Source organism: Tachysurus fulvidraco, chromosome 15, assembly GCF_022655615.1.
Source record: "Tachysurus fulvidraco isolate hzauxx_2018 chromosome 15, HZAU_PFXX_2.0, whole genome shotgun sequence".
NCBI lineage: Eukaryota > Metazoa > Chordata > Actinopteri > Siluriformes > Bagridae > Tachysurus > Tachysurus fulvidraco.
In genome coordinates, this window is record NC_062532.1 from 4,076,656 (window position 1) to 4,102,202 (window position 25,547).

The window sequence follows — 25,547 nt, forward strand, 5'->3', positions numbered from 1 at the left end:
ATTATAATTCTTTATGTGCCTCTAGATGTCAGTCTTTATAAAGAAACTCTCTCACTTTAAACATTCTAATTGTTCTCCAGCTTCATTTAACTCACCGGACCGATATTTGATTATTGGGATTCTGCAAAACTGATTCAAATTTAACTACAACAATCTGTGTATTTTCGAAATTTTACAGTTATCGTTTAGATCAATTATAGCATAAATATTGTGAGAAAACATGTTTACAACTCCAAAGACAACGGTCCAAATCTTGTTGAAAGCTGAGTTTATAAACCCACACATTCTCCATCAGATGAATCTCCTCCTCATAATTTAAATACGTTTCAGATACATTCTCCTCCCATCATCAGCAGATAAACAAATCCAAGTGTCAGAGCTGGATCTCACTCTATTTATATGATGTGATGGTGTCTGTTAAACTTTGGAGAACAGAGAAGACTCCAGTCCAAACAACACACACCATGTTCTCTACATCTCTACTGCTCCTGCTGGCAGCTGCTTCTTGTGAGTGCTTTATCAAATTCATTCATTTACTAGATGAAGAATAAAGGTGCAGCATATATTGTGTGAGATATCACCATGTGTTTTCCTCCACAGATGTGCATGGTGAGGAACTGACTCAGCCTGCTTCCATGACAGTCCAGCCAGGCCAGAGTCTCTCCATCCAGTGCAAGGTTTCATATTCAGTTACGAGCTATTATACAGCTTGGATTCGACAACCTGCAGGAAAAGCTCTGGAGTACATTGGATACATCGATACTGGTGGGAGTACAGCTTACAGTGAGAAACTGAAAAATAAGTTCAGCATCTCCAGAGACACTTCTACTAACACAATAACAATTGGAGGACAGAACATGCAGACTGAAGACACAGCTGTGTATTACTGCGCTCGTTACACACAGTGAGACAGAATAGTGGATTCCTCTTACAAAAACCTTATGAGACATGTTACAGACATCCTCTCAGTGTAACTAATAAATCATCTCCGTCACACTTTCACTTTCTTCCACTGGAATGAAGTCAGAATCGTTTGCAGCATTTTAAAACACAGTCACACAAAGTCATTTTTAAATAAAAAAAGAAAACATTATTGAAAGAGTCTTCATTCTGAACCATTATTAATCCCTTCATTTTACAGGATTTTTAACCAGCAGTTGGAATCAGTGTTTAATGAGTGGATTCAGGAATAATACAGCATGTTTCCAGCAGTGTGTTGTGTTTAACACACAGTCTGCTCTCATAGTCTGAGCTTCAATAACTGAAACAACTGAAGGAGGCAGCAGAGCTCAACAAATAAAGTGAAAAAAAGTGAATCCACAAACTGCATTCTGTATGAGACTCATTCAGTATCAGTCATTATCAGACAAATATCTACTTTTTCTCTTCTTTTTCACTCTTTCCATAATGTGTGATTAGTTATTTGGGTTGTTAAACACAGGTTGTACAAATAAAAACACTATAATTTATGTAACTACATCCTCCTGTGGTTGTGAGGTTTCTCAGTAACATGACAAGATTTTATATATTTTATATATTGTATTTTATAATGCTGTTGTAATGTAAGGTTCTAAATTAAATAATTACAAATAAATAGAAATAAAGTTTGCTGTGTGTTTTCTTATTATAAATTAACATGAAAACACCTAATAGTGTATAAACTTACTCATTAACCCCTGCCTTAAAATTCTTATTGGTTCAAACATAATCTCAAGCTGCAGTGATAGATATATTTTTAAAAAATACAGACAGGTTTAAAAGATGAGGAAGTTTTCTCATTTTCTCATTATGTACATAAGAATCCATCCCATTTTGACCCTAAGATAAGGAGTGTCTCTATGCAAATGTCCTTCTCTGTTATAGATTTAAGCAACAAAGACCAAGAGCTTTAACTTCTTCTGCTCCAACACACACCATGATCTCTACATCCCTACTGCTGCTGCTGCTGGCAGCCGTACACTGTAAGTGTTTTTACATTTGACATGTAATACAGTTTTGGTTCCTTAAAGCTTTTTGCTTTTACATCATTAAAATAACTTTTCTTTAACAGGTGTTCACAGTGTTGAGCTGATCCAGACCGGATCCACAGTATTAACTCCTGGTCAGTCACTGACTCTGACCTGTAAAGTGTCTGGATATTCATTAACTGATAGCAGCTACTGTACAGACTGGATACGACAACCTGCAGGAAAAACTCTGGAATGGATCGGAGAGATATGTGGTAGTGGTAACACTTACTACAGTGAGAAACTGAAAAGCAGGTTTCAGGTTTCCAGAGACACGTCCAGCAGCACAGTGACATTAACAGGACAGAACATGCAGACTGAAGACACAGCTGTGTATTACTGCGCTCGTAAACCACAGTGAGATGAATAAACAACATCCCTGTACAAAAACTCCAAGTACACTGCAGGTTTTATGTGTTCAGGAGTCCAGAAGAGAACAAATGTCTGTGCTCTTATTAATAGAGAACAAAACTACTGGAATTAGAGGTGTAAGGATATATATACTGTAACTAATCATATAATCATTCAGTATTACGAGACAATAATCAGGGTAATGTATTCAGTCACTCGGTCATCATTAGGAAGTGTTTTATTGGGTCAGAGTGCAGGCTCCAGAGTCCATCCCAGTCCTTATTCACCTAAATGGACAATTAATGTAATGTACTGAGTAATGAATCCCTACATTCCAAACACACTGTTTAGTACTCACAGTACAGTAATTCCTCCAATAACGTTGATTCAATACACAACACAGAGAGAGGTCTTAGAGGAACAAAAGACGTCCACACATGCTACTGCATCCCATCACCCTGCCTAGAACATCATGCCTCTATGACTTTAATTCCTTACTCTATGTTTCACTGAGCTCTTAAGCTTCTGTTGGAACTTGTTTTAGATAAAGTTCTAGGTCTTCATTTCTTTTAGAAGAAATTAGAAATTATTGTCAATACAGGACCAAGGTACTGTTGTTTGATGCCTTGTGAGAGCCATCTGTGTGAACAAGACCATCTTTTACTGCACAATCAGCTTGAAAAAAAAAGACATGAGATCTAATGAGATCAGTAAAGAGCAGTGATGAAGCTGACAGCATGAAACACACCCGGAGATTTACAGGAAGCTTTTTCTCCTCTCGTCTGTTCCTCTGTGGATGTTTTTATATCTCTAGTGGGTGTGCCATGCAAACCAAATCCTGTGTTTGAACCATTTATGCTGAAACATTCAGCCCAACAACATAGCAGCAGTTTGTGTTCATTTACAGCAGCAGGAACCATTTTAATTCTTTGAGATGGGACTAGGCAGAGTTTTGTGTTACTTTACTCTAGCAATCTTCATTCAATGTTAGTATTATTTATTACATCATTTAAATATTTTTCATTCATTCATTTTTAATGTTAACTTCCACCTTTGACTATTCTTCTATTTCAGATTCCTGCAGTCAGACACTGATCGAGTCTGATCCAGCGATCATCAAACCTGATCAGTCTCATAAACTGACCTGCACAGCATCTGGATTAGACTTTAGTAGCTACTGGATGGCTTGGATCAGACAGGCGCCTGGAAAAGGGCTGGAATTTGTTGCAATTATTGAGGGTGATAGTGATAGGAAGTTTTACTCCAGTGCTGTTCAGGGCCGCTTCACCATCTCCAGAGACAACAGTAAGAAGCAGGTGTATCTGCAGATGAACAGCATGAGGACAGAAGACACTGCAGTTTATTACTGTGCCCGTCGCACACAGTGATACTTCCCCTTAGACATCAGTACAAAAACACAGACTTACTACAGACAAATGAAAGGCTCACAGTCTGTTACAAAAAATGATAGAAAAAATTTAAATTTTTTATTTTTTATTGTACATTTCTTTTCTTTTTTTTAAAGCTGCTTTGAGAAAATGAATGGAAAAAAGTTAATTAAATTAACAGATTAAGAACTATGGAAGTAGATAATTTGGTTAAACCAAATGATTTACTATGTTACTGCTGATACTGTGTCTGAGGGTTTTCTCTCTTTTAAACCATGCTGATAAAAATGCTCCAATTCTGAATTCCTACTTTCTTTATTTACATTGTTGGTCCATGTGAAAGTTTTTTTTTTCCTGACAGCAAGAACATTATAATATTTTGTATCTGCACCTGTAGGGGGCAGCAGCTGTTTGTTTTTGTGAAGGATTCATGAAACTATGAAAACAGCTGAAATGTGTTTATGCAAATTCATCCTGATATGAAAAAAAAAAACACCCTCTTGCTCACATGACTGAATCAAATGTACCTGGTTATAACCCTAAAGTGGGCGTGGCCTAAACTAATGATCAGCAATGAAAATATACATAAACCCTGTTTCTGTGCTCCAGGAAACACTGGAAAAACCCACAGGTAGAAAAATGTGATAAATGTGATTCTGACTGTTCCTCAAACCAACAAACTAATAGACATCACAGTCCCAATACACACATCATAGTCCCAATACACACTGTAATACACACATCATAGTCCCAATATACACTGTAATACACACATCATAGTCCCAATACACAGCCTATGTTCTAGAAATGTAACTAACACCTTCTGAACACAGAAACTGTGACTTTATCGTGTGAGGCTCATTTTAGATGATTGTTGATTGAACATGTTCAGTTCAGTTAATCACAGAGACACGTTAGTGTTTTGTTCATTTCACTCTAAGCCCAATTCTTCTAAGAGGAAGAACGTTAATGTATAAATGAGTAAACCTGAGACTTCAAGATCATGATGATGCATTTCATGCAAATCCTCCACTTGTGTCTCTTACATTAAGGAGGTCTGTGTGAGTGTGTGTGTGTGTGTGTGTGTGTAGTGAGGAGGAGGACAGCAGCTGAGCATTTTACTTCACTTCACTTTTATATCAACAACAATGCTGTCATTATCAGTGTTGCTGCTGCTTTCAGCTGCATTCTGTACGTCTTCGTGTCGGCTTTAGATTTAATTCCTGTTTCGTGAAAATGACTTGATGACTGTTGATTACATTATTTATAATTATTTATATATATATATATATATTTATTACATTATTTAAAAAATATATATATATTATTTAAAAAAAAAATTTTAACATTAATTCTCATAAACTTCTTGTGAGTGCTTTATCAAATTCATTCATTTACTAGATGAAGAATAAAGGTGCAGCAGATATTGTGTGAGATATCACCATGTGTTTTCCTCCACAGATGTGCATGGTGAGGAACTGACTCAGCCTGCTTCCATGACAGTCCAGCCAGGCCAGAGTCTCTCCATCCAGTGCAAGGTTTCATATTCAGTTACGAGCTACACTACACATTGGATTCGACAACCTGCAGGAAAAGCTCTGGAGTGGATTGGGTACATCGGCGGTGGTGGTAGTACAGCTTACAGTGAGAAACTGAAAAATAAGTTCAGCATCTCCAGAGACACTTCTACTAACACAATAACAATTGGAGGACAGAACATGCAGACTGAAGACACAGCTGTGTATTACTGCGCTCGTGAACCACAGTGAGACAGAATAGTGGATTCCTCTTACAAAAACCTTATGAGACATGTTATAGACATCCTCTCAGTGTAACTAATAAATCATCTCAGTCACACTTTCACTTTCTTCCACTGGAATGAAGTCAGAATCGTTTGCAGCATTTTAAAACACAGTCACACAAAGTCATTTTAAAATAAAAAAGAAAACATTATTGAAAGAGTCTTCATTCTGAACCATTATTAATCCCTTCATTTTACAGGATTTTTAACCAGCAGTTGGAATCAGTGTTTAATGAGTGGATTCAGGAATAATACAGCATGTTTCCAGCAGTGTGTTGTGTTTAACACACAGTCTGTTCTCATAGTCTGAGCTTCAATAACTGAAACAACTGAAGGAGGCAGCAGAGCTCAACAAATAAAGTGAAAAAAAGTGAATCCACAAACTACATTCTGTATGAGACTCATTCAGTATCAGTCATTATCAGACAAACATCTACATTTTCTCTTCTTTTTCACTCTTTCCATAATGTGTGATTAGTTATTTGGGTTGTTAAACACAGGTTGGACAAATAAAAACACTATAATTTATATAACTACATCCTCCTGTGGTTGTGAGGTTTCTCAGTAACATGACAAGATGTATTTTATAATGCTGTTATAATGTAAGGTTCCAAATTAAACAGAATTATAAATGAATAGAAATAAAGTTTGCTGTGTGTTTTCTTATTATAAATTCACCTGAAAACACCTGAAAGTGTATAAACTTACTCATTAACACCTGCCTTAAGGTTGTTATGGGTTCAAACATAAGCTCAAGCTGCAGTGATAGTTATCTCTAAAAAATACAGACATGTTTAAAAGATGAGAAGGTTTTCTCATATAAGAATCCATCCCATTTTGACCCTAAGATAAGGAGTGTCTCTATGCAAATGTTCTTCTCTGTTATATATTTAAGCAACAAAGACCAAGAGCCTTTACTTCTTCTGCTCCAACACACACCATGATCTCTACATCCCTACTGCTGCTGCTGCTGGCAGCCGTACACTGTAAGTGTTTTTACATTTGACATGTCATACAGTTTTGGTTCCTTAAAGCTTTTTGCTTTTACATCATTAAAATAACTTTTCTTTAACAGGTGTTCACAGTGTTGAGCTGATCCAGACCGGATCCACAGTATTAACTCCTGGTCAGTCACTGACTCTGACCTGTAAAGTGTCTGGATATTCATTAACTGATAGCAGCTACTGTACAGACTGGATACGACAACCTGCAGGAAAAACTCTGGAATGGATCGGAAGTATATGTGGTGATGGTAACACTTACTACAGTGAGAAACTGAAAAGCAGGTTTCAGGCTTCCAGAGACACATCCAGCAGCACAGTGACATTAACAGGACAGAACATGCAGACTGAAGACACAGCTGTGTATTACTGCGCTCGTAAACAACATCCCTGTACAAAAACTCCAAGTACACTGAAATAAAATTCTCCACATGCGTCTGATGAGATTTCCCCGACCACCACACACATCCATTTTTACTTTCAATCACGCTTCATATATTCTGAAAGGAAATAATAAATGATTACAGACAAAGACAGATGGAGAAATGTTTTTACATCTTTTTTGTATTTGTAGTACATATAATTTTCCAATTTTACTAACAGACCAACAGTAAAGGTTTACTCGACCTTTGGTCCTTATCTGTGTCCTGTATATTTAAACTGCAAACACATTAGAAATGTTTACACATTACATTTTTCTTTAAGCTTTAAGGCCTGTGATGGCCGCCCTTTCTTTATTCACAACATCTAACCAACAAGTTGAAAATCTAATGACTGACAGTGTGTCATAAATACACGTGTTCTCCTGGGATTTACATTAAAGTCATAAACACTAACGACACAATTCTTATGAAGCCAAGACATTACAGCTCCCGACTGAATAATCCATACCATTTGATCAAATACTTAGTGTCAGGACTCTGGATTTTGGCCATGTGCCTTTTTGTTTATGTTTGGTGTTCACGTGTCTGCCTCGCCCTTGTCTATTTCTCCCCACCTCTGCACACTTGTCCCTTATGTGTCTTGATTATTATTAGTATTTAGTTAAGCCGCGTTGCCTTGTGCAGCGCCGAATCCTATTGTGTTCATGTCAGGTATTGTCTTCGTCCTGTTTCGTGTTTTTTGTTAATAAATCCCTGTTTATTTTAGCTATCCTGCAGTTGGGTCCGTTTTTTTACCTCGGGTCACCTGACACTTAGTAAGTAAATAGTAGGTACAGTAACTAGTATTTTGCTGTTGATAGAATGAACGTGAATACTGGCATGATTGTTGTTCACAGGTATTAAATGTATTGAACTGGTTCACCCTGCAGTCATGCTGGTTAAGTCTGGAGAAACATTTTCAGACCCCTTTAGAATCAATGCAAACTCACCCACTAGACAGTACTAACTGACAGTAAGGACATGAGCTGGAATGGATCAGCTGGTACTGTAGCTCCAGTGATACTGGCAGCAGCGATTCACTAAAGAAAGAAATCTGTCCACAGATGACACGTCCAGCAACATCATGATTTTACACTGGCAAAAGTTTCAGACAGAAGATACAGCTGTGTATTACTGAACTTTTAAATCACAGTGAGACAGATCAATGAAGACACTGTACAAAAACATCCAGTACAGAAAACTGTTAGAGACAGAAAAAGTGACTTTCTTCAATGTTTAACCTTCTGAGTTTCTCAGAGTTTCTGAGACAACATCAGTTAACGGTTTGTCAGTTTATGTGATGAGATTGTAGTGCTAAAACTTAAATTACAATTACATGTTAAATGTGTACTTTTTAAATCTACTGAATAAACCCTGTCATCTCTACATAACATTATAATAGAATTATGATTTAGATTTAGTCTGATCAGCAGCACAGAATCTAAAGAGAGATCAAACTGAAATGTAGATGTTTACTGCAGCATCACTACTACAAACTCCTGGAATTAAAAATCACCTGTAGGGGGCAGCAGCTGCTTGTTTTCAAGAAGGATTCATGAAACTATGAAATCTAACAGCTGAAGTGTGTTTATGCAAATTCACCCTGTTATAATACAAAAACATCCTCTTGCACATTCAGACATGTTCATATTCCGGTTCTTTAAATGACTCTGTAAATAAACTGCAGCTCATTTTCCCCGTCTGCGTCTGCAGGTTTTATGTGTTCAGGAGTCCAGAAGAGAACAAATGTCTGTGCTCTTATTAATAGAGAACAAAACTACTGGAATTAGAGGTGTAAGGATATATATACTGTAACTAATCATATAATCATTCAGTATCACGAGACAATAATCAGGGTAATGTATTCAGTCACTCGGTCATCATTAGGAAGTGTTTTATTGGGTCAGAGTGCAGGCTCCAGAGTCCATCCCAGTCCTTATTCACCTAAATGGACAATTAATGTAATGTACTGAGTAATGAATCCCTACATTCTAAACAAACTGTTATATACTCACAATACAGTAATTTCTCCAATAACGTTGATTCAATACACAACACAGAGAGAGGTCTTAGAGGAGCAAAAGACGTCCACACATGCTACTGCATCCCATCACCCTGCCTAGAACATCATGCCTCTATGTCTTTAATTCCTTACTCTATGTTTCACTGAGCTCTTATGCTTCTGTTGGAACTTGTTTTAGATAAAGTTCTAGGTCTTCATTTCTTTTAGCAGAAATTAGAAATTATTGTCAATACAGGACCAAGTTACTGTTGTTTGATGCCTTGTGAGAGCCGTCTGTGTGAACAAGACCATCTTTTACTGCACATTCAGCTTAAAACAAAAAGACATGAGATCTAATGAGTAAAGAGCAGTGATGAAGCTGACAGCATGAAACACACCCAGAGATTTACAGGAAGCTTTTTCTCCTCTCGTCTGTTCCTCTGTGGATGTTTTTATATCTCTAGTGGGTGTGTCATGCAAACCAAATCCTGTGTTTGAACCATTTATGCTGAAACATTCAGCCCAACAACATAGCAGCAGTTTGTGTTCATTTACAGCAGCAGGAATCATTTTAATTCTTTGAGATGGGACTAGGCAGAGTTTTGTGTTACTTTACTCTAGTAATCTTCATTCAATGTTAGTATTATTTGTTACATACTTAAAATATTTTTCATTCATTAATTTTTAATGTTAATTCCTACCTTTGAATATTCTTCTATTTCAGATTCCTGCAGTCAGACACTGATCGAGTCTGATCCAGTGATCATCAAACCTGATCAGTCTCATAAACTGACCTGCACAGCCTCTGGATTTACCTTTAGTAGCTATTACATGGCTTGGATCAGACAGGCACCTGGAAAAGGGCTGGAATGGGTTGCAATTATCCACGGCAGTGACATACGTTACTCCAGCGCTGTTAAGGGCCGCTTCACCATCTCCAGAGACAACAGTAAGATGCAGGTGTATCTGCAGATGAACAACATGAGGACAGAAGACACTGCAGTTTATTACTGCGCCCGTCACACACAGTGATACTTCCCCTTAGACATCAGTACAAAAACACAGACTTATAGTCTGAGCTTCAATAACTGAAACAACTGAAGGAGGCAGCAGAGCTCAACAAATAAAGTGAAAAAAAGTGAATCCACAAACTGCATTCTGTATGAGACTCATTCAGTATCAGTCATTATCAGACAAATATCTACATTTTCTCGTCTTTTTCACTCTTTCCATAATGTGTGATTAGTTATTTGGGTTGTTAAACACAGGTTGTACAAATAAAAACACTATAATTTATGTAACTACATCCTCCTGTGGTTGTGAGGTTTCTCAGTAACATGACAAGATGTATTTTATAATGCTGTTATAAAGTAAGCTTCTAAATTAAACAGAAATATAAATGAATAGAAATAAAGTTTCCTGTTCTAGATGATTTAAAATGTCCGTAATTTTTCAATTCATAAATCACCTGAAAACACCTGATAAAATTACTCAATAACACCTGCCTTAATCTTCTTATTGGTTCAAACATAAGCTCAAGCTGCAGTGATAGATATCTCTAAAAAATACAGACATGTTTAAAAAGATGTGGAAGTTTTCTCATCTGCAGGAAGTTTTTCATTTATATTTATATACAAGAATCCATCCCATGTTGACCCTAAGATAAGGAGTGTCTCTATGCAAATGTCCTTCTCTGTTATAGATTTAAGCAACAAAGACCAAGAGCTTTAACTTCTGCTCCAACACACACCATGATCTCTACATCCCTACTGCTGCTGCTGCTGGCAGCCGTACACTGTAAGTGTTTTTACATTTGACATGTAATACAGTTTTGGTTCCTTAAAGCTTTTTACTTTTACATCATTAAAATAACTTTTCTTTAACAGGTGTTCACAGTGTTGAGCTGATCCAGACCGGATCCACAGTATTAACTCCTGGTCAGTCACTGACTCTGACCTGTAAAGTGTCTGGATATTCATTAACTGATAGCAGCTACTGTATACACTGGATACGACAACCTGCAGGAAAAACTCTGGAATGGATCGCACGTATGTGTGGTGATGGTAACACTTACTACAGTGAGAAACTGAAAAGCAGGTTTCAGATTTCCAGAGACACGTCCAGCAGCACAGTGACATTAACAGGACAGAACATGCAGACTGAAGACACAGCTGTGTATTACTGCGCTCGTTACACACAGTGAGACAGAATAGTGGATTCCTCTTACAAAAACCTTATGAGACATGTTACAGACATCCTCTCAGTGTAACTAATAAATCATCTCAGTCACACTTTCACTTTCTTCCACTGGAATGAAGTCAGAATCGTTTGCAGCATTTTAAAACACAGTCACACAAAGTCATTTTTAAATAAAAAAGAAAACATTATTGAAAGAGTTTTCATTCTGAACCATTATTAATCCCTTCATTTTACAGGATTTTTAACCAGCAGTTGGAATCAGTGTTTAATGAGTGGATTCAGGAATAATACAGCATGTTTCCAGCAGTGTGTTGTGTTTAACACACAGTCTGTTCTCATAGTCTGAGGTTCAATAACTGAAACAACTGAAGGAGGCAGCAGAGCTCAACAAATAAAGTGAAAAAAAAGTGAATCCACAAACTGCATTCTGTATGAGACTCATTCAGTATCAGTCATTATCAGACAAATATCTACATTTTCTCTTCTTTTTCACTCTTTCCATAATGTGTGATTAGTTATTTGGGTTGTTAAACACAGGTTGGACAAATAAAAACACTATAATTTATGTAACTACATCCTCCTGTGGTTGTGAGGTTTCTCAGTAACATGACAAGATGTATTTTATAATGCTGTTATAATGTAAGGTTCTAAATTAAACAGAATTATAAATGAATAGAAATAAAGTTTGCTGTGTGTTTTCTTATTATAAATTGACATGAAAACACCTGATAGTGTATAAACTTACTCATTAACACCTGCCTTAAAATTCTTATTGGTTCAAACATAAGTTCAAGCTGCAGTGATAGATAAAAAATGCAGACAGGTTTAAAAGATGAGGAAGTTTTCTAATTTATATTTATGTATATAAGAATCCATCCCATTTTGACCCTAAGATAAGGAGTGTCTCTATGCAAATGTCCTCCTCTGTTATATACAGTATTTAAGCAACAAAGACCAAGAGCTTTTACTTCTTCTGCTCCAACACACACCATGATCTCTACATCCCTACTGCTGCTGCTGCTGGCAGCCGTACACTGTAAGTGTTTTTACATTTGACATGTAATACAGTTTTGGTTCCTTAAAGCTTTTTGCTTTTACATCATTAAAATAACTTTTCTTTAACAGGTGTTCACAGTGTTGAGCTGATCCAGACCGGATCCACAGTATTAACTCCTGGTCAGTCACTGACTCTGACCTGTAAAGTGTCTGGATATTCATTAACTGATAGCAGCTACTGTACAAACTGGATACGACAACCTGCAGGAAAAACTCTGGAATGGATCGGAGAGATATGTGGTGATGGTAACACTTACTACAGTGAGAAACTGAAAAGCAGGTTTCAGGTTTCCAGAGTTTTCATTTTTCATGTCCAGCACCACAGTGACATTGACAGGACAGAACATGCAGACTGAAGACACAGCTGTGTATTATTGCGCTCGTGAACCACACAGTGACACGAGAAGCTGCAGTGCTGCACAAAAACCTCATCACAATTCACTTCTTTAATTAAATAACAACTACATTTTCTGAGTAACTAATCCCCATATTGCAATTATAAACAAATATAACATTTATAAATAAATATATTACAGCACATAAACCAACACTGGCATTAATAAAAGAAATAAATAAAAGTTTACTTAGGAATAATAGTCTCTTTTTTTAACTAGATGAAATGAAATGTGTCTGCAAAAGACATTTATTATAAAGAACAACATCCATTCACACTCAGCACTCAGGCTTTAACTCTTCATCCTGAATGAACAAAAACCATCCAAAAACTCCTCAAACTATATCTAATAATTAATAAGAATCCCATGCAATTAAATGTGAAATATGAACATTGTATAATTTGATGATGAATTTCTAGTAATGTACAAATTAAACGAAAAAAGAAACACAAAGTGTTTTATCATCTCACCAAATGATTTTTATTAATGGATCATCAGAAAAACAGGATTAGCTAAAAAAATGACAACATCATGAAGGACTGGACACGTTTGTGTTGTTCAGTGATAATCAGTGATCAGAAAACTTTACGTTCTTCTGGATGTTCCAGTGATCCACAGTGATGGACTAAAAAGACATGAGATCTAATGAGTAAAGAGAAGTGATGAAGCTGACAGCATGAAACACACCCGGAGTTTTACAGGAAGCTTTTTCTCCTCTCGTCTGTTCCTCTGTGGATGTTTTTATATCTCTAGTGGGTGTGCCATGCAAACCAAATCCTGTGTTTGAACCATTTATGCTGAAACATTCAGCCCAACAACATAGCAGCAGTTTGTGTTCATTTACAGCAGCATGTCTTGGATCAGACAGGTGCCTGGAAAAGGGCTGGAATGGGTTGCATATATCTCAAGTAGCAGTAGTGACATAAATTACTCCAGTGCTGTTAACGGCCGCTTCACCATCTCCAGAGACGACAGTAAGAAGCAGGTGTATCTACAGATGAACAGCATGAGGACAGAAGACACTGCAGTTTATTACTGCGGCCGTGACACACAGTGATACTTCCCCTTAGACATCAGTACAAAAACACAGACTTACTACAGACACATGACAAACCCACATTTTCAGATTCATGGAGGTTAAAACACCAAAATGTTTACAGTCTCTGACCTACACGTTACCACTTGCTGATGTTGCCCCCTTGCATGAAGACAATCACACCGTTTTATTTTTCTGTAGATTTATTTGCCCCATTCATTCTTCTATTTTATGCCACAGATTCGGGGTCAGAACACACTTTCATGTTACAACATCTGCATGCATACACTGTGTTTTTTTTTTCTTTTTTCTTCTACTCTTGTGTTTTTGTGTCTACCGCGCCACCACCAGTATGGGTTCACTATATTTTTTCCTTACCATTTTTTTAACAAATTGTCTAACAATAAACATACAAAAACAAGTATAAACACATTAAATAACTATCTGAGTTATTTGAGTTATTTGAGGTCACTACACCCTCCCCCACCACACTAAAAGTAATCAAATGAGTCCAAAACATGAATTCCACTAACAGTATCATGCAGCTGCTTCCTCGCAGCTTAAGAATATAATCAATATCTTCTACCATACAACTGTGACATTACTACAATCATCTAACTTATAGGCTTTATGTGTGTTGAGAGCTGTCTTGTCTTTTTTTTAAATCGCAGTTGAAGACATATTTATTCATACAGGCTTTTAAGCATAGACCCGGTTTCAACTGCTATTTTATGGTTCATTGTGTTCTTATTGATTCTATTTATTTTGTTTTTTATTGTTGTTTTACTGGAAAGCACCTTGTGCTCCTTTTGGCAGTTGTAAGGTGCTCTATAAATAAAATTTGATTGATTGATTGATTGATTTAGGCTCACTTGTGGGCCCCCCAGAATATCCTGTATTGACAAATGGACCCAACCACATACACCTCCACAATGCACTGGTACATTTTAAATGTCACTTCAGTATTACAATAATCTGTTTCTGTCTGTTTCTGGTAGAGGTTCTTCTCATAGGTTCTAATGTCAGGTCACCATCTCCAAGCTTGACTTGACTCCAAGCTTGGACCTACAGATCTCTCCTCCCTCTCCTTGCAGATCTACCAACACCTCTTCATCAGACTCCTCTGAACACTCCTCCTAATCAGGTAAGTTTATAGGTTCATCAATGATTTCTTTTACATGAGGTTTCTTTTCAGGTTTCCTGTTTCTCTCCGCTATTCTCTATTGTGAAATTCAACTGCACATGGATCCAGATGTGTTCCGGTTCTCTGCGTTGGAACCTACAAGTCAAACTCCTTGTCGCTGGAACTTTCGTTGCTGTCAAGGTGAGTATTCTTCCGTGAGCATGTGACCTGTTTTGACCTGTTACTCTGACATCCTTTTCTTTCCCGATGAACATCAGCTGTTCTCTGTTCATCAACCAGGTACGGACAAGGTAACAAAAGGTTCCGATAGAGCACTCTTTTCTTTCCAGTTCCAGCCAAGGATTCTACTACATACACCAAGCTATCCACTCCTCTCCTTTCTTTCACCATGTACGTTTGCTTCTCCCAGTAGGCTCTCAATTTCCCTGGGCCACCTCTTTCTGAGAGGTTCCGTACCAGCACATGATCACCTGGCTCCAAGACAGAACTCCATGCCTTTCGGTTATAATTCCTCTGCCCTCTTGCAGTGGCCTTCATGTTCTTGGTTGCTATCTCATAGGATTCCTGCATAGACTGTTTCCATCTTTCAGCATAATCCGTGTGAGACTGAGTGTTTGTGACTTACTTTGTGGGTAACACCAGATCAATGGGAAGAACTGGCTCTCGACCAAAATGGAGAAAGAATTGTGAAAATCCTGTTGACTTGTGCACTGTAGAATTATAGGCATGGACGACTTTGTTAATGTGGTCTGCCCAATTTGATTTCTCTGTCTCCTCTAGGGTCCTCAACATTGCCAAAAATGTCCTGTTGAACCTCCCTGCTGGGTTAGCTTGGGGATAGTAGGGAGTTGTACATGAATGCCTAATATGACAGTAACTCTGTAGCTTTTGGAACAAGCTGTTCTCGAATTCTCTCCCTTGGTCATGGTGGATTTTTGCAGAAAAATCAAAGCGCATGATAAAGTCTTTAAACATTTCCGGGCTGCTGTCTTTCCAGACTTGTTTTTGGTGGCATATGCCTGGGCAAACTTTGAAAAATGGTCTATGACCACGAGGATATACTCTGCTCCTCCTCAACTTTTCTCTAAGTGCATGTAACCAATCGAGATTATCTCAAATGGAGCTGTTGTCTCGGTGATCTGAATTGTGGTTCTGGTAATCCGGTTTGGTTTCTTCTGTCTTAGGCATCGACAAACTTTTGTGACATAATGTTCCATCTCTTCTCTCATTCTTGGCCAGAAGAAATGTACACGAGCTGCTGCCACCATCCGATCAACACCCATGTGAGCCATGTCTTTATGCAAGCGTTTGTATATCATACTTTTCAAACTTTCTGGGACAACTAACTGAGTTCTGGTCATTAGTTTCCTTTGCAAGACACCTTCCTCATCAATCTGTAAGTGATGCCATTCTCGTAGGAGCCGTCTGACAGCTTCTGGTTCTTTCAGTTTGTCCTTGTGTTTGAGTTAGAGTTGTTTCCCTTTCAGTTCCATTACTCGGCTAATGACTGGATCACCCAGCTGAGAGTTCCTGATATCTTGAGATGTACTGTAAGGTGTCGACTAATCTCTGATCCACCATACAGCTCCTCAGGTAAGGCATCAATGTTGCAGATGATTGCAGATATCCAGTCAACTTTTCCCTGTCGTTGTGCTTTCAGAGCTTCCCCGATTGATCCCAAGATTTCTTGCTCACATTCTTGAGTACACTCTCTCATTGTGACTTCAATGGGCACTGGTCTTCGTGACAAAAAATCAGCATCTCGATTTGACGCTCCTGGTCTATACTTCAAAGTGAAACAGTAGCCATAACCCACTACTCGTAGTTTGCCTCCCTGTCGTTGGTACAATACGGCTTCTAGCACCTCTTCTGAGGCATCCACATGAAGTACAAATGGCTTCTCCAAGTCTGGGTATGCCATAATTGGTGGGTTTGACAACTCCGTGATCAATTTCTCCAGCACTTCCTTATGTCTCCCTGTCCACTCTACTGGGTCTGATGGAGGTGCTTGCGAAGAAGTTTTTCCTGTCTTTCCTGGTAGTTTTATCTTGGATGTACTGGATTTTGTCAACAGGTCATATAGAGGCTTGGCTATTCTGGTGAAGTCAGTAATATATGATCTGTAGTAACCATGAAAAACCATGAGCTTCCTCACCTCACGAACAGTGCTGGGAATGTCCTGCTTTGTTTCATGCTGTACCCATGTTCAGAGATGATGCGGGCCCACATAGCAGACTTCCCGCTTGAAAAAGTCACATTTCTTTGGCTTTAGCTTGATACCACACTGTTCCTGTCGTTGTAGCACTCCCCTCAAATTCTGTAGATTCTAGTCGTAATCCTTGCTGAAGACTAACACATCATCATGATAGGGAACACATTTCATCCCTCAACTCCCCCAGACACTCTTCCATATATCTCTGGAAGGCGGCGGGTGAGTTTGTGAGGCTGAAAGGGATCCGTACCCACTCGTACAGCCCCCAAGGTGTTATGAATACTGTGTATGGCCTACTGTCTTCATTCATGAAGCCCTGATGATAGGCTTTACCCTGGTCCAGAACCGTGAACCAGGAGTTCCCCCCAGATTCTCTAGGATCTCTTGGATTCGTGGGATGGGATGCTTATCAGGGTGTGTCTTCTCATTGAGCAGCCTGTAGTCCACAAATAGTCGCAAGCTCCCATCTTTTTTTCTAACGCACACAACTGGTGAGGAGTAGGATGATGTCGACTTTCTGTATGCGAGTCTTCACCCCTTGATACAAAGGTCATGGGATTGCATTATATGTCTTTTGGACAAAGATGTCGTCTTTTAACCAAATATCCATTCTAAGGTCCTGAATACATCCAGTGTCCCAGTCCTCCTTTGCAAAGACTATTTTCTCTCAATAGCTGTCTCACATGTTCCTGTTATTCCCCAGGTAAATGACTGAGGTCCACTGGAGGGTCCCATCCTCTGCTCTCCCCTACCTTGGTCTGAAATCTCTGGAGTTGGTTTATTGTCAGGTGGTGATTGCTGAAGTTGAGGTTCAGTCGGAGACGGTGATTTCAATTCCAGCTGATGGATGGCATCCACTGTAGTACTAGTACTGTCGTGCAGTAAGGGTCACCTCTTCATGTGTGGTGTTTTCCACCATCACTGTTATGTTACCATCTTTCAGAGGCATCTGAATGAGCTGTTTGTTCACCTTCATCCCTGCAGGCAAGCTTCTGGATTGGGCTCCAGCATCATGTGTGTGCCCAGGGAAATCATCTTATTTGGTTTTCCACAACTGACATTCACCCTTGTGCACCTTGGAAGAATGATGGATTTTCGTCCCAGTCTTGATATGACAGCCACTATTTTTTTTTTTGTTTTTCTTCAAAAGTGATACAACGGCTTTTTCTTTCCTTGGGCTAACTTCCAGAGATGTGCTTAGCGTGTTCACCAGGAAACTCAAAGGAATTTGCTGGGCTGCATTTGCTTGAATCAGCTCCTCAATCACATTAAAGCCAATGATTGGTTTCTCCAAATCACTGGATGCAATAAGAATTGGTGCGAACAGGTGTTTGCCTTTTCCTTTAATGGTTCCAGACAGACAAAACTCTACTTCCATCCAGTCTTCATATGGAATGCTTGTCCCATTCGCCGCTGTAAGGTTGAGTCCTCCCTCCTCAAGCAGCTCTCTCACTGGTCACACCTCTGCATCAGGAAGATGTCTTTTCTTCCATTCTGAGCTCACAATTGACACTTGTGACCCCGTGTCCCAGAGCACTGATGAATTTACTAACCAACACTGCACCAGGCACCTGCGTCCCACCAAATGGCTGTCTTCTCTTGTTTGGTTGACCATGGACCTTCAGGTAAGGAAGATGTTGGTAAACTTTCCATGGCATCTGCAGTAATTTCAATCTTGTTTGACATTGCATTAATCACTGTCAGGCTGCTGCCCAGTGCTCACTACTGCCACACTTGTAACAATTTTCATATCTTCCCTCTGAGTCAGACTGCTGGCATTGGGTACAACCTCTAATGTTTGTTCGCATTGGTAGAAACTGATTACGGGTGATTCACTGGTTACTGCTTCTATCTGTTTGAGGTCGTGATGTTTGAGCAAGGCTTGCCACTTGAGACGTAAGGTTCTGAATTGCTTCACAGATCACTTTGTCCTGTGCGTCCAGCTTTTCCATCAGGGTGTTAGGTTTCGACACTTTCTTCTTATTTATATTAACACTTTTATCTTGTGCAGCACATGCCTGTGAATGTTCCTCCTCGCTGACTACAGCAACCTTGGCGATCTTGATTCGAGTAGTTGAGAACTTGGATTTTCTTTCAAGCTCCAGACTATATGACACGTTCATCTTCTCCAAAAGCACTTCATCTTCACAGGTGGTGTTGGAGGTGTGGAGCTCACTCAGACAGACTGTGCTGGTGAAGCCTGGAGAGTCGTTCTAAATCTCTTGTAAGATCTCAGTGTCGAGTTATTGTATTCACTGGATACGGCATCCTGCTGGAAAATCACTGGCTCGGATATCTGTGTAGCAATGATAGCACTAATGTCAAAGACACGATGAAGAGCAAGATCAGTCTCAGCCAGGACAAATCCAGCAGCACAGTTTATTTAAGAGTACAAAACTTTCAGGTCGAGGACACAGCTGTGTATTAATGTGCCAGAGACAAACAACACTACAGTACAAACACACTGAAGCCCTGTACAAAAACATCCCTGGTCATTTTCCTCTCTCTGCAGTATACATGTCTCCGGATAGGTCTGGTATACTGTATATGAGCTAGCAGAGCTACGACACTTCTGTAGTTCAAAGATATCTACATAAGTTTTCATCTTTGTCTCAACATTAAATTAAATTGTTGTCCTGAAGACAACTGAATACATAGCTTGCTGAAGTGGATGTCAGTGTAACACACAATTTAAGCTATAATTATAATTGTCTGTGTGTTTTTGTAAAGTATTTGTCAGCGTTTGTAAAGAAAATCTTCTAAGTCTATTTGAACACATTCATTGTCTCTATTTTTAACCTTCTGGGGTCTGACCATTTTGGGACACTGGCAGAGGTTCTGACATGCTCTTACATTTGGTCTTTTTTCAGTTATTTCAAAACATATTAATGGCTAATATCACATAACATTGTATTCAGCACAAACTGGGCTACAATATTATGTAAGTAAAATGTATGTACATGTTTGTATTTTTAAGTAAATGATGTTTATGCGTAGGTAGTAAAAAGAAAAAGAAAAAGAAAAGATGCTGAAATAAGGCCAAGAAACACATACTAAACATTTGTTCACACACAATTTGTTCTCTACTCTTGTAGAGTTGATAATTTGCTACAAAAAGAGGTAAAAACCATTTTACCCACTCATTCACATGAAACAATACATTGATTTAATTTTTGTAAGACAGTTTTTGTTGTGTAAAGGCAATATGCAAGAGAGGGTCAATGGTCATGAATATTGATGATTCACACCTGAGGCCCAACCCCTTAATGGCTTAGTCTGGATTGTGTTGACAAAAGAATGAATGTGTGGAGACTTAAAGAGAAAATCTTTTGCTTGTAGTGTAATAAAATAGTGTACAATGAAGTACAAAAGACTTAAGATTTTATTTATATCTGTACTTGACAAAATATTAGACAATATTTGCTTTCGATTTTAATTACCTCATTTAAAAGTAGACATTTCAGGCTTTCATTAGACATATGTATCATGTTCGTGTGATAAGTATTGGCGGAGTTATCAGTTCATGTTTGTAACGTGTTTCAGTAAGATGGTCAAGGAGACAGAGATGTCTGAATGCACACCCTGGTTATTTTCTTTATTTGCCAAAAGCACAGGGTTTGGTTGTTATTATGAAGGCAGTCAAATAAAAGTAGACACTTCACAGTTTCGAGTGATGTATTACATGTGTGTGTATGATTATGAATGACGGAGTATTTTAAATGGATTTCACGTTGAAGAGGAAAAAAGCGCCAAAAACGCGCCGGCGCACCTGTCGACCCCAGAGGGTTAAACACTCTAATTGTTCTCCAGCTTCATTTAACTCACTAGACACATTTATAGATGATTTAAATAATAAATGCTGAATGAGTCGGATCAGGAAAGTTTGTCAATCTCAGTGCAAGAAAAATTTTAATTAAACACAAGCAGCAGGAGTGTTAGGGAGCGGTAACTAATACTACAAACAGAACAGTTAGTGACCTGACAATGTGAAACTTACAGAAATAGTTTTCTCCTCTCGTCTGTTCCTCTGTGGATGTTTTTATATCTCTAGTGGGTGTGTCATGCAAACCAAATCCTGTGTTTGAACCATTTATGCTGAAACATTCAGCCCAACAACATAGCAGCAGTTTGTGTTCATTTACAGCAGCAGGAATCATTTTAATTCTTTGAGATGGGACTAGGCAGAGTTTTGTGTTACTTTACTCTAGCCAGTGCAAGGTTTCATATTCACTTACGAGCTATAGTACGGCTTGGATTCGACAACCTGCAGGAAAAGCTCTGGAGTGGGTCACACTTATGGGTTATGACTTTAAAACTTACTACAGTGAGAAACTGAAAAGCAGGTTTCAGGTTACCAGAGACACGTCCAGCAGCACAGTGACATTAACAGGACAGAACATGCAGACCGAAGACACAGCTGTGTATTACTGCGCTCGTGAACCACAGTGAGACGAATAAACAACATCACTGTACAAAAACTCCTCATTCAGTGTTCACAATAACAGGACACAGCACTGATCTATACGAGTCTCAAAAAATGTAAAATAAATAATAATAAATAAATAGATTGAAGTCAGTTCATATTTTAAATAATGTAATTGTAATTGTAATAATTGTAATAGATTTTAAACCGTAATGAAAAAAAATGTAAGATTACTGCACATGATAAACACTGTAATAATTACATCACTAAGAAGAAAAATTGTAAATGGTGATGAATAAAACACACATTGATTCATTGTTGATTATTTTTCTGTAACAAAACCTCCCCAAGTGTTTTATTCCTTACTTTCTGTCACTGAGCTTTACTCCTTCTCAATACAGGAGCAGGAGAAAGCCGTCTGTGTGAAATAAACCATCACCACGTAACCATTCCTACATTTAGGTTTCCTAATGTGTTCCTTAGATGAGTGAGGTGTCTTCTAAAAATGATTCGATTTGGTTCCCTTTCTGATAGAGAAACATTCTGTTGTAGAGATTTACATAGTACCTTATCATCCACTCATCTATCCAGTGAGCAGCGTGTGGTTGTGGGTTGAACATTTTCTTTGCTTTAAAAATATGTATGCAATAATATTGCTTGTGTGTTAAAAGATACAATGTGCTGAGTATGTTATATGGAGGCTTTCTTGAAAAAAACCCCCCCCCCCCCCCCCCCCCTCAACCACCCTCCTTTGCTCTCGTCCATAATTATAAGATACCGCTTAACATACTTAACTCAACATTACAATTTCACCCCCTGATACCTTCCTGTTGTTTCTGTACTTAGATAGTAAGATGATATTGCAAGCTTGTGCTGTTTGAAAGGAATGTATACCTTAAAGAATACAACTGGTCACTGACCACAGAGTTACCGGTTTGGGGAAGAGGAATGGGAAGGAATGTTGGTTTTAAAGTCAATAACAATTGATATTGAAATATTGAATATTGGCGAAAGGATTGGAAACGTATAAAAGCTTGTCTTGAATTACATTGTGTGTGCATTCTATTGTAGAAAGGCTCAGTGCATGTTATACTCTGTGTGCATCATTGAATAAATGCAAGCTTACACTTGCAGAGTGTCTCTTTGTTTGTTATAATCTTTGCATTTTAATGACTTATTTATTCTAATACTGGTTGATTATTTGAAGGAGATTTTATTTGTAATTTTCTTTTATTTTACTTTGCATATATTACACACATTTATCTGTATTACACTACTTTTAATAAAAAACAAGGCCTCCCATTGTGAGGACCCTGAAAAGACAAAGTCTGACTCCTTCATTTTAGATTTAGATTTAAACATTTACACAATAGATTAGGTAGAAGAACTTGAAGAGGATCCTTTGTTAGAAGAACACCTGTGTTCATGGAAAGACCAACACTGATAGTGATCTTGTGTTTTCAACACTAACCCGTGCAAACTACGACACATTCCTTAGTGGGATTATGGAAGGGTTTTCTACACAATTCGAAAACATGTGTCACTAAATTACTTCAACAAGCATTTCCTTGTGAGCTGTAAATATTCCCTCAGCAGGAACCTGCACCCCAGAGAACTTTATTATAAACATCATCATCCATTCGCACTCAGATCTTCCTCTTTATTCCAATCTCATCTAGCAGTTATTAATATTTATAATATTCCCAATCTTATGTATCACATTTACATTATGATGTCTTTATGTATTTGACTGGAGGTAAATCAGCTCTAGGACAATAATTGTGATGACTAGTTGGGACTATATACTGTACTATTCATGCTTTTATTCCTCCTGATTGTGATGCCAGCCGCAGGAACATTACAGGTCGATGGTTCATTTCCTGAAGTTAGAAACACAGAGTCTGTTCAGCAGCACAGAATCTAATGAGAGATCAAACTGAAATGTAGATGTTTACTGCAGCATCACTACTACAAACGGCTGGATTTAAAAAATCACCTGTAGGGGGCAGCAGCTGCTTGTTTTCAAGAAGGATTCATTCATGATATCTAACAGCTGAAGTGTGTTTATGCAAATTCACCATGTTATAATACAAAAACATCCTCTTGTTCACCCGAAGTTATAATAGGAAAGAATTAATAATACAGCATGTTTCCAGCAGTGTGTTGTGTTTAACACACAGTCTGTTCTCATAGTCTGAGCTTTAATAACTGAAATAACTGAAGGAGGCAGCAGAGCTCAACAAATAAAGTGGAAAAAAAAGTGAATCCACAAACTGTATTCTGTATGAGACTCATTCAGTATCAGTCATTATCAGACAAATATCTACATTTTCTCTTCTTTTTCACTCTTTCCATAATGTGAGATTAGTTAATTGGGTTGTTAAACACAGGTTGGACAAATGAAATAATTTATGTAACTACATCCTCCTGTGGTTGTGAGGTTTCTCAGTAACATGACAAGATGTATTTTATAATGCTGTTATAATGTAAGGTTCTAAATTAAACAGAATTGTGTTAGTAAGTTTTCTTATTATAGATTCACCTGAAAACACCTGATAGTGTATAACAGGGCTCGGCAACCTTAAACACTCAAAGAGCCATTTGGAGCCGTTTCCCACAGAAAAAAAAAGCACAGGGAGCCACAAAACCCTTTTGACATCTAAAATGTAAAACTGTAGTGTGTTGCATTCTAAATTATAAATTAAACAGAATTACAAATGACTAGAAATAAAGGATCCTGTTCTAAATGAATAATCATTTCTGTAAGTTTTCTTATTAGAAACTCACGTGAAAACACCTGATATACAAAAAACACCTGTATAAACTTACTCATTAACACCTCCCTTAATCTTCGTATTGGTTCAAACATAAGCTCAAGCTGCAGTGATAGATATCTCTAAAAAATACAGACATGTTTAAAAGATGAGGAGGTTAATGTATATATGAGAATCCATCCCATTTTGACCCTAAGATAAGGAGTGTCTCTATGCAAATGTCCTTCTCTGGTATATATTTAAGCAACAAAGACCAAGAGCTTTTACTTCTTCTGCTCCAACACACACCATGATCTCTACATCCCTACTGCTGCTGCTGCTGGCAGCCGTACACTGTAAGTGTTTTTACATTTGACATGTAATACAGTTTTGGTTCCTTAAAGCTTTTTGCTTTTACATCATTAAAATAACTTTTCTTTAACAGGTGTTCACAGTGTTGAGCTGATCCAGACCGGATCCACAGTATTAACTCCTGGTCAGTCACTGACAGTGAGACGAATAAACAACATCCCTGTATAAAAACTCCAAGTACACTGAAATAAAATTCTCATCCACCTGCATCTGATGAGATTTCCCCGACCACCACACACATCATTTTTTATTTTCCATCACGCTTCATATATTCTGAAAGACAAAGACAGATCGAGAAATGTTTTTACATCTTTTTTGTATTTGTAATACTGTACATATAATTTTCCAGTTTTATCGACAGTCCAACAGTAAAGGTTTACTCAACCTTTGGTCCTTATCTGTATCCTGTATATTTAAACTGCAAACACATTCGAGATGTTTGCACATTACGTTTTTCTTTAAGCGTTAAGGCCTGTGATGGCCGCTCTTTCTTTCTTAATTTGAAGATCTAATGACTGACAATTAATGTGCCATAAATATGAGATCATGTTATCCTGGTATTTACATTAAAGACATAAACACTAATGACACCATTCTCATGAAGCCAAGACATTACAGCTCTAGATTGAATAATCTTCACCATTTGATCAACCACATGGTAAGTAAATAGTAAATAACTTATATTTTGCTGTTTATAGAATGCACCTGAATAATGGCATGATTGTTGTTCACAGGTATTAATTAATAAATAAATTGTAACATTGGTTAAGTGGCATAATTATAGAAAGTGGTATTGATTATTAGAAAATTATCTACACATTTGTAGCAGTAACTTCATGTCACAGTAGAACAAAAAGTTGCAGAAATTCACAAATTAATGGGTTTTGTTTGTATTTTACACAAAGATTATCGGTACCTGCATCCACCACCTCTACAATTCCTGAGTGTGATGTAACCTGGTCCTTGTGATCCACCTGGTCCTTGAT

The 25,547-nt window shown here is 37.9% G+C and overlaps 3 gene segments (V, D, J or C); all 3 read left to right on the forward strand.

The window, feature by feature from the left end:
* The window catches only part of LOC125138738, a 345,797-nt gene that overhangs the window by 292,171 nt on the left and 28,079 nt on the right, over positions 1-25,547 (forward strand).
* The window catches only part of LOC125138740, an 84,061-nt gene that overhangs the window by 39,164 nt on the left and 19,350 nt on the right, over positions 1-25,547 (forward strand).
* On the forward strand, positions 4,821-21,529 carry LOC125138811. The segment is given in 3 exon segments: positions 4,821-4,936; positions 5,207-5,283; positions 21,232-21,529. Coding segments are annotated over 3 exon segments (351 nt in total).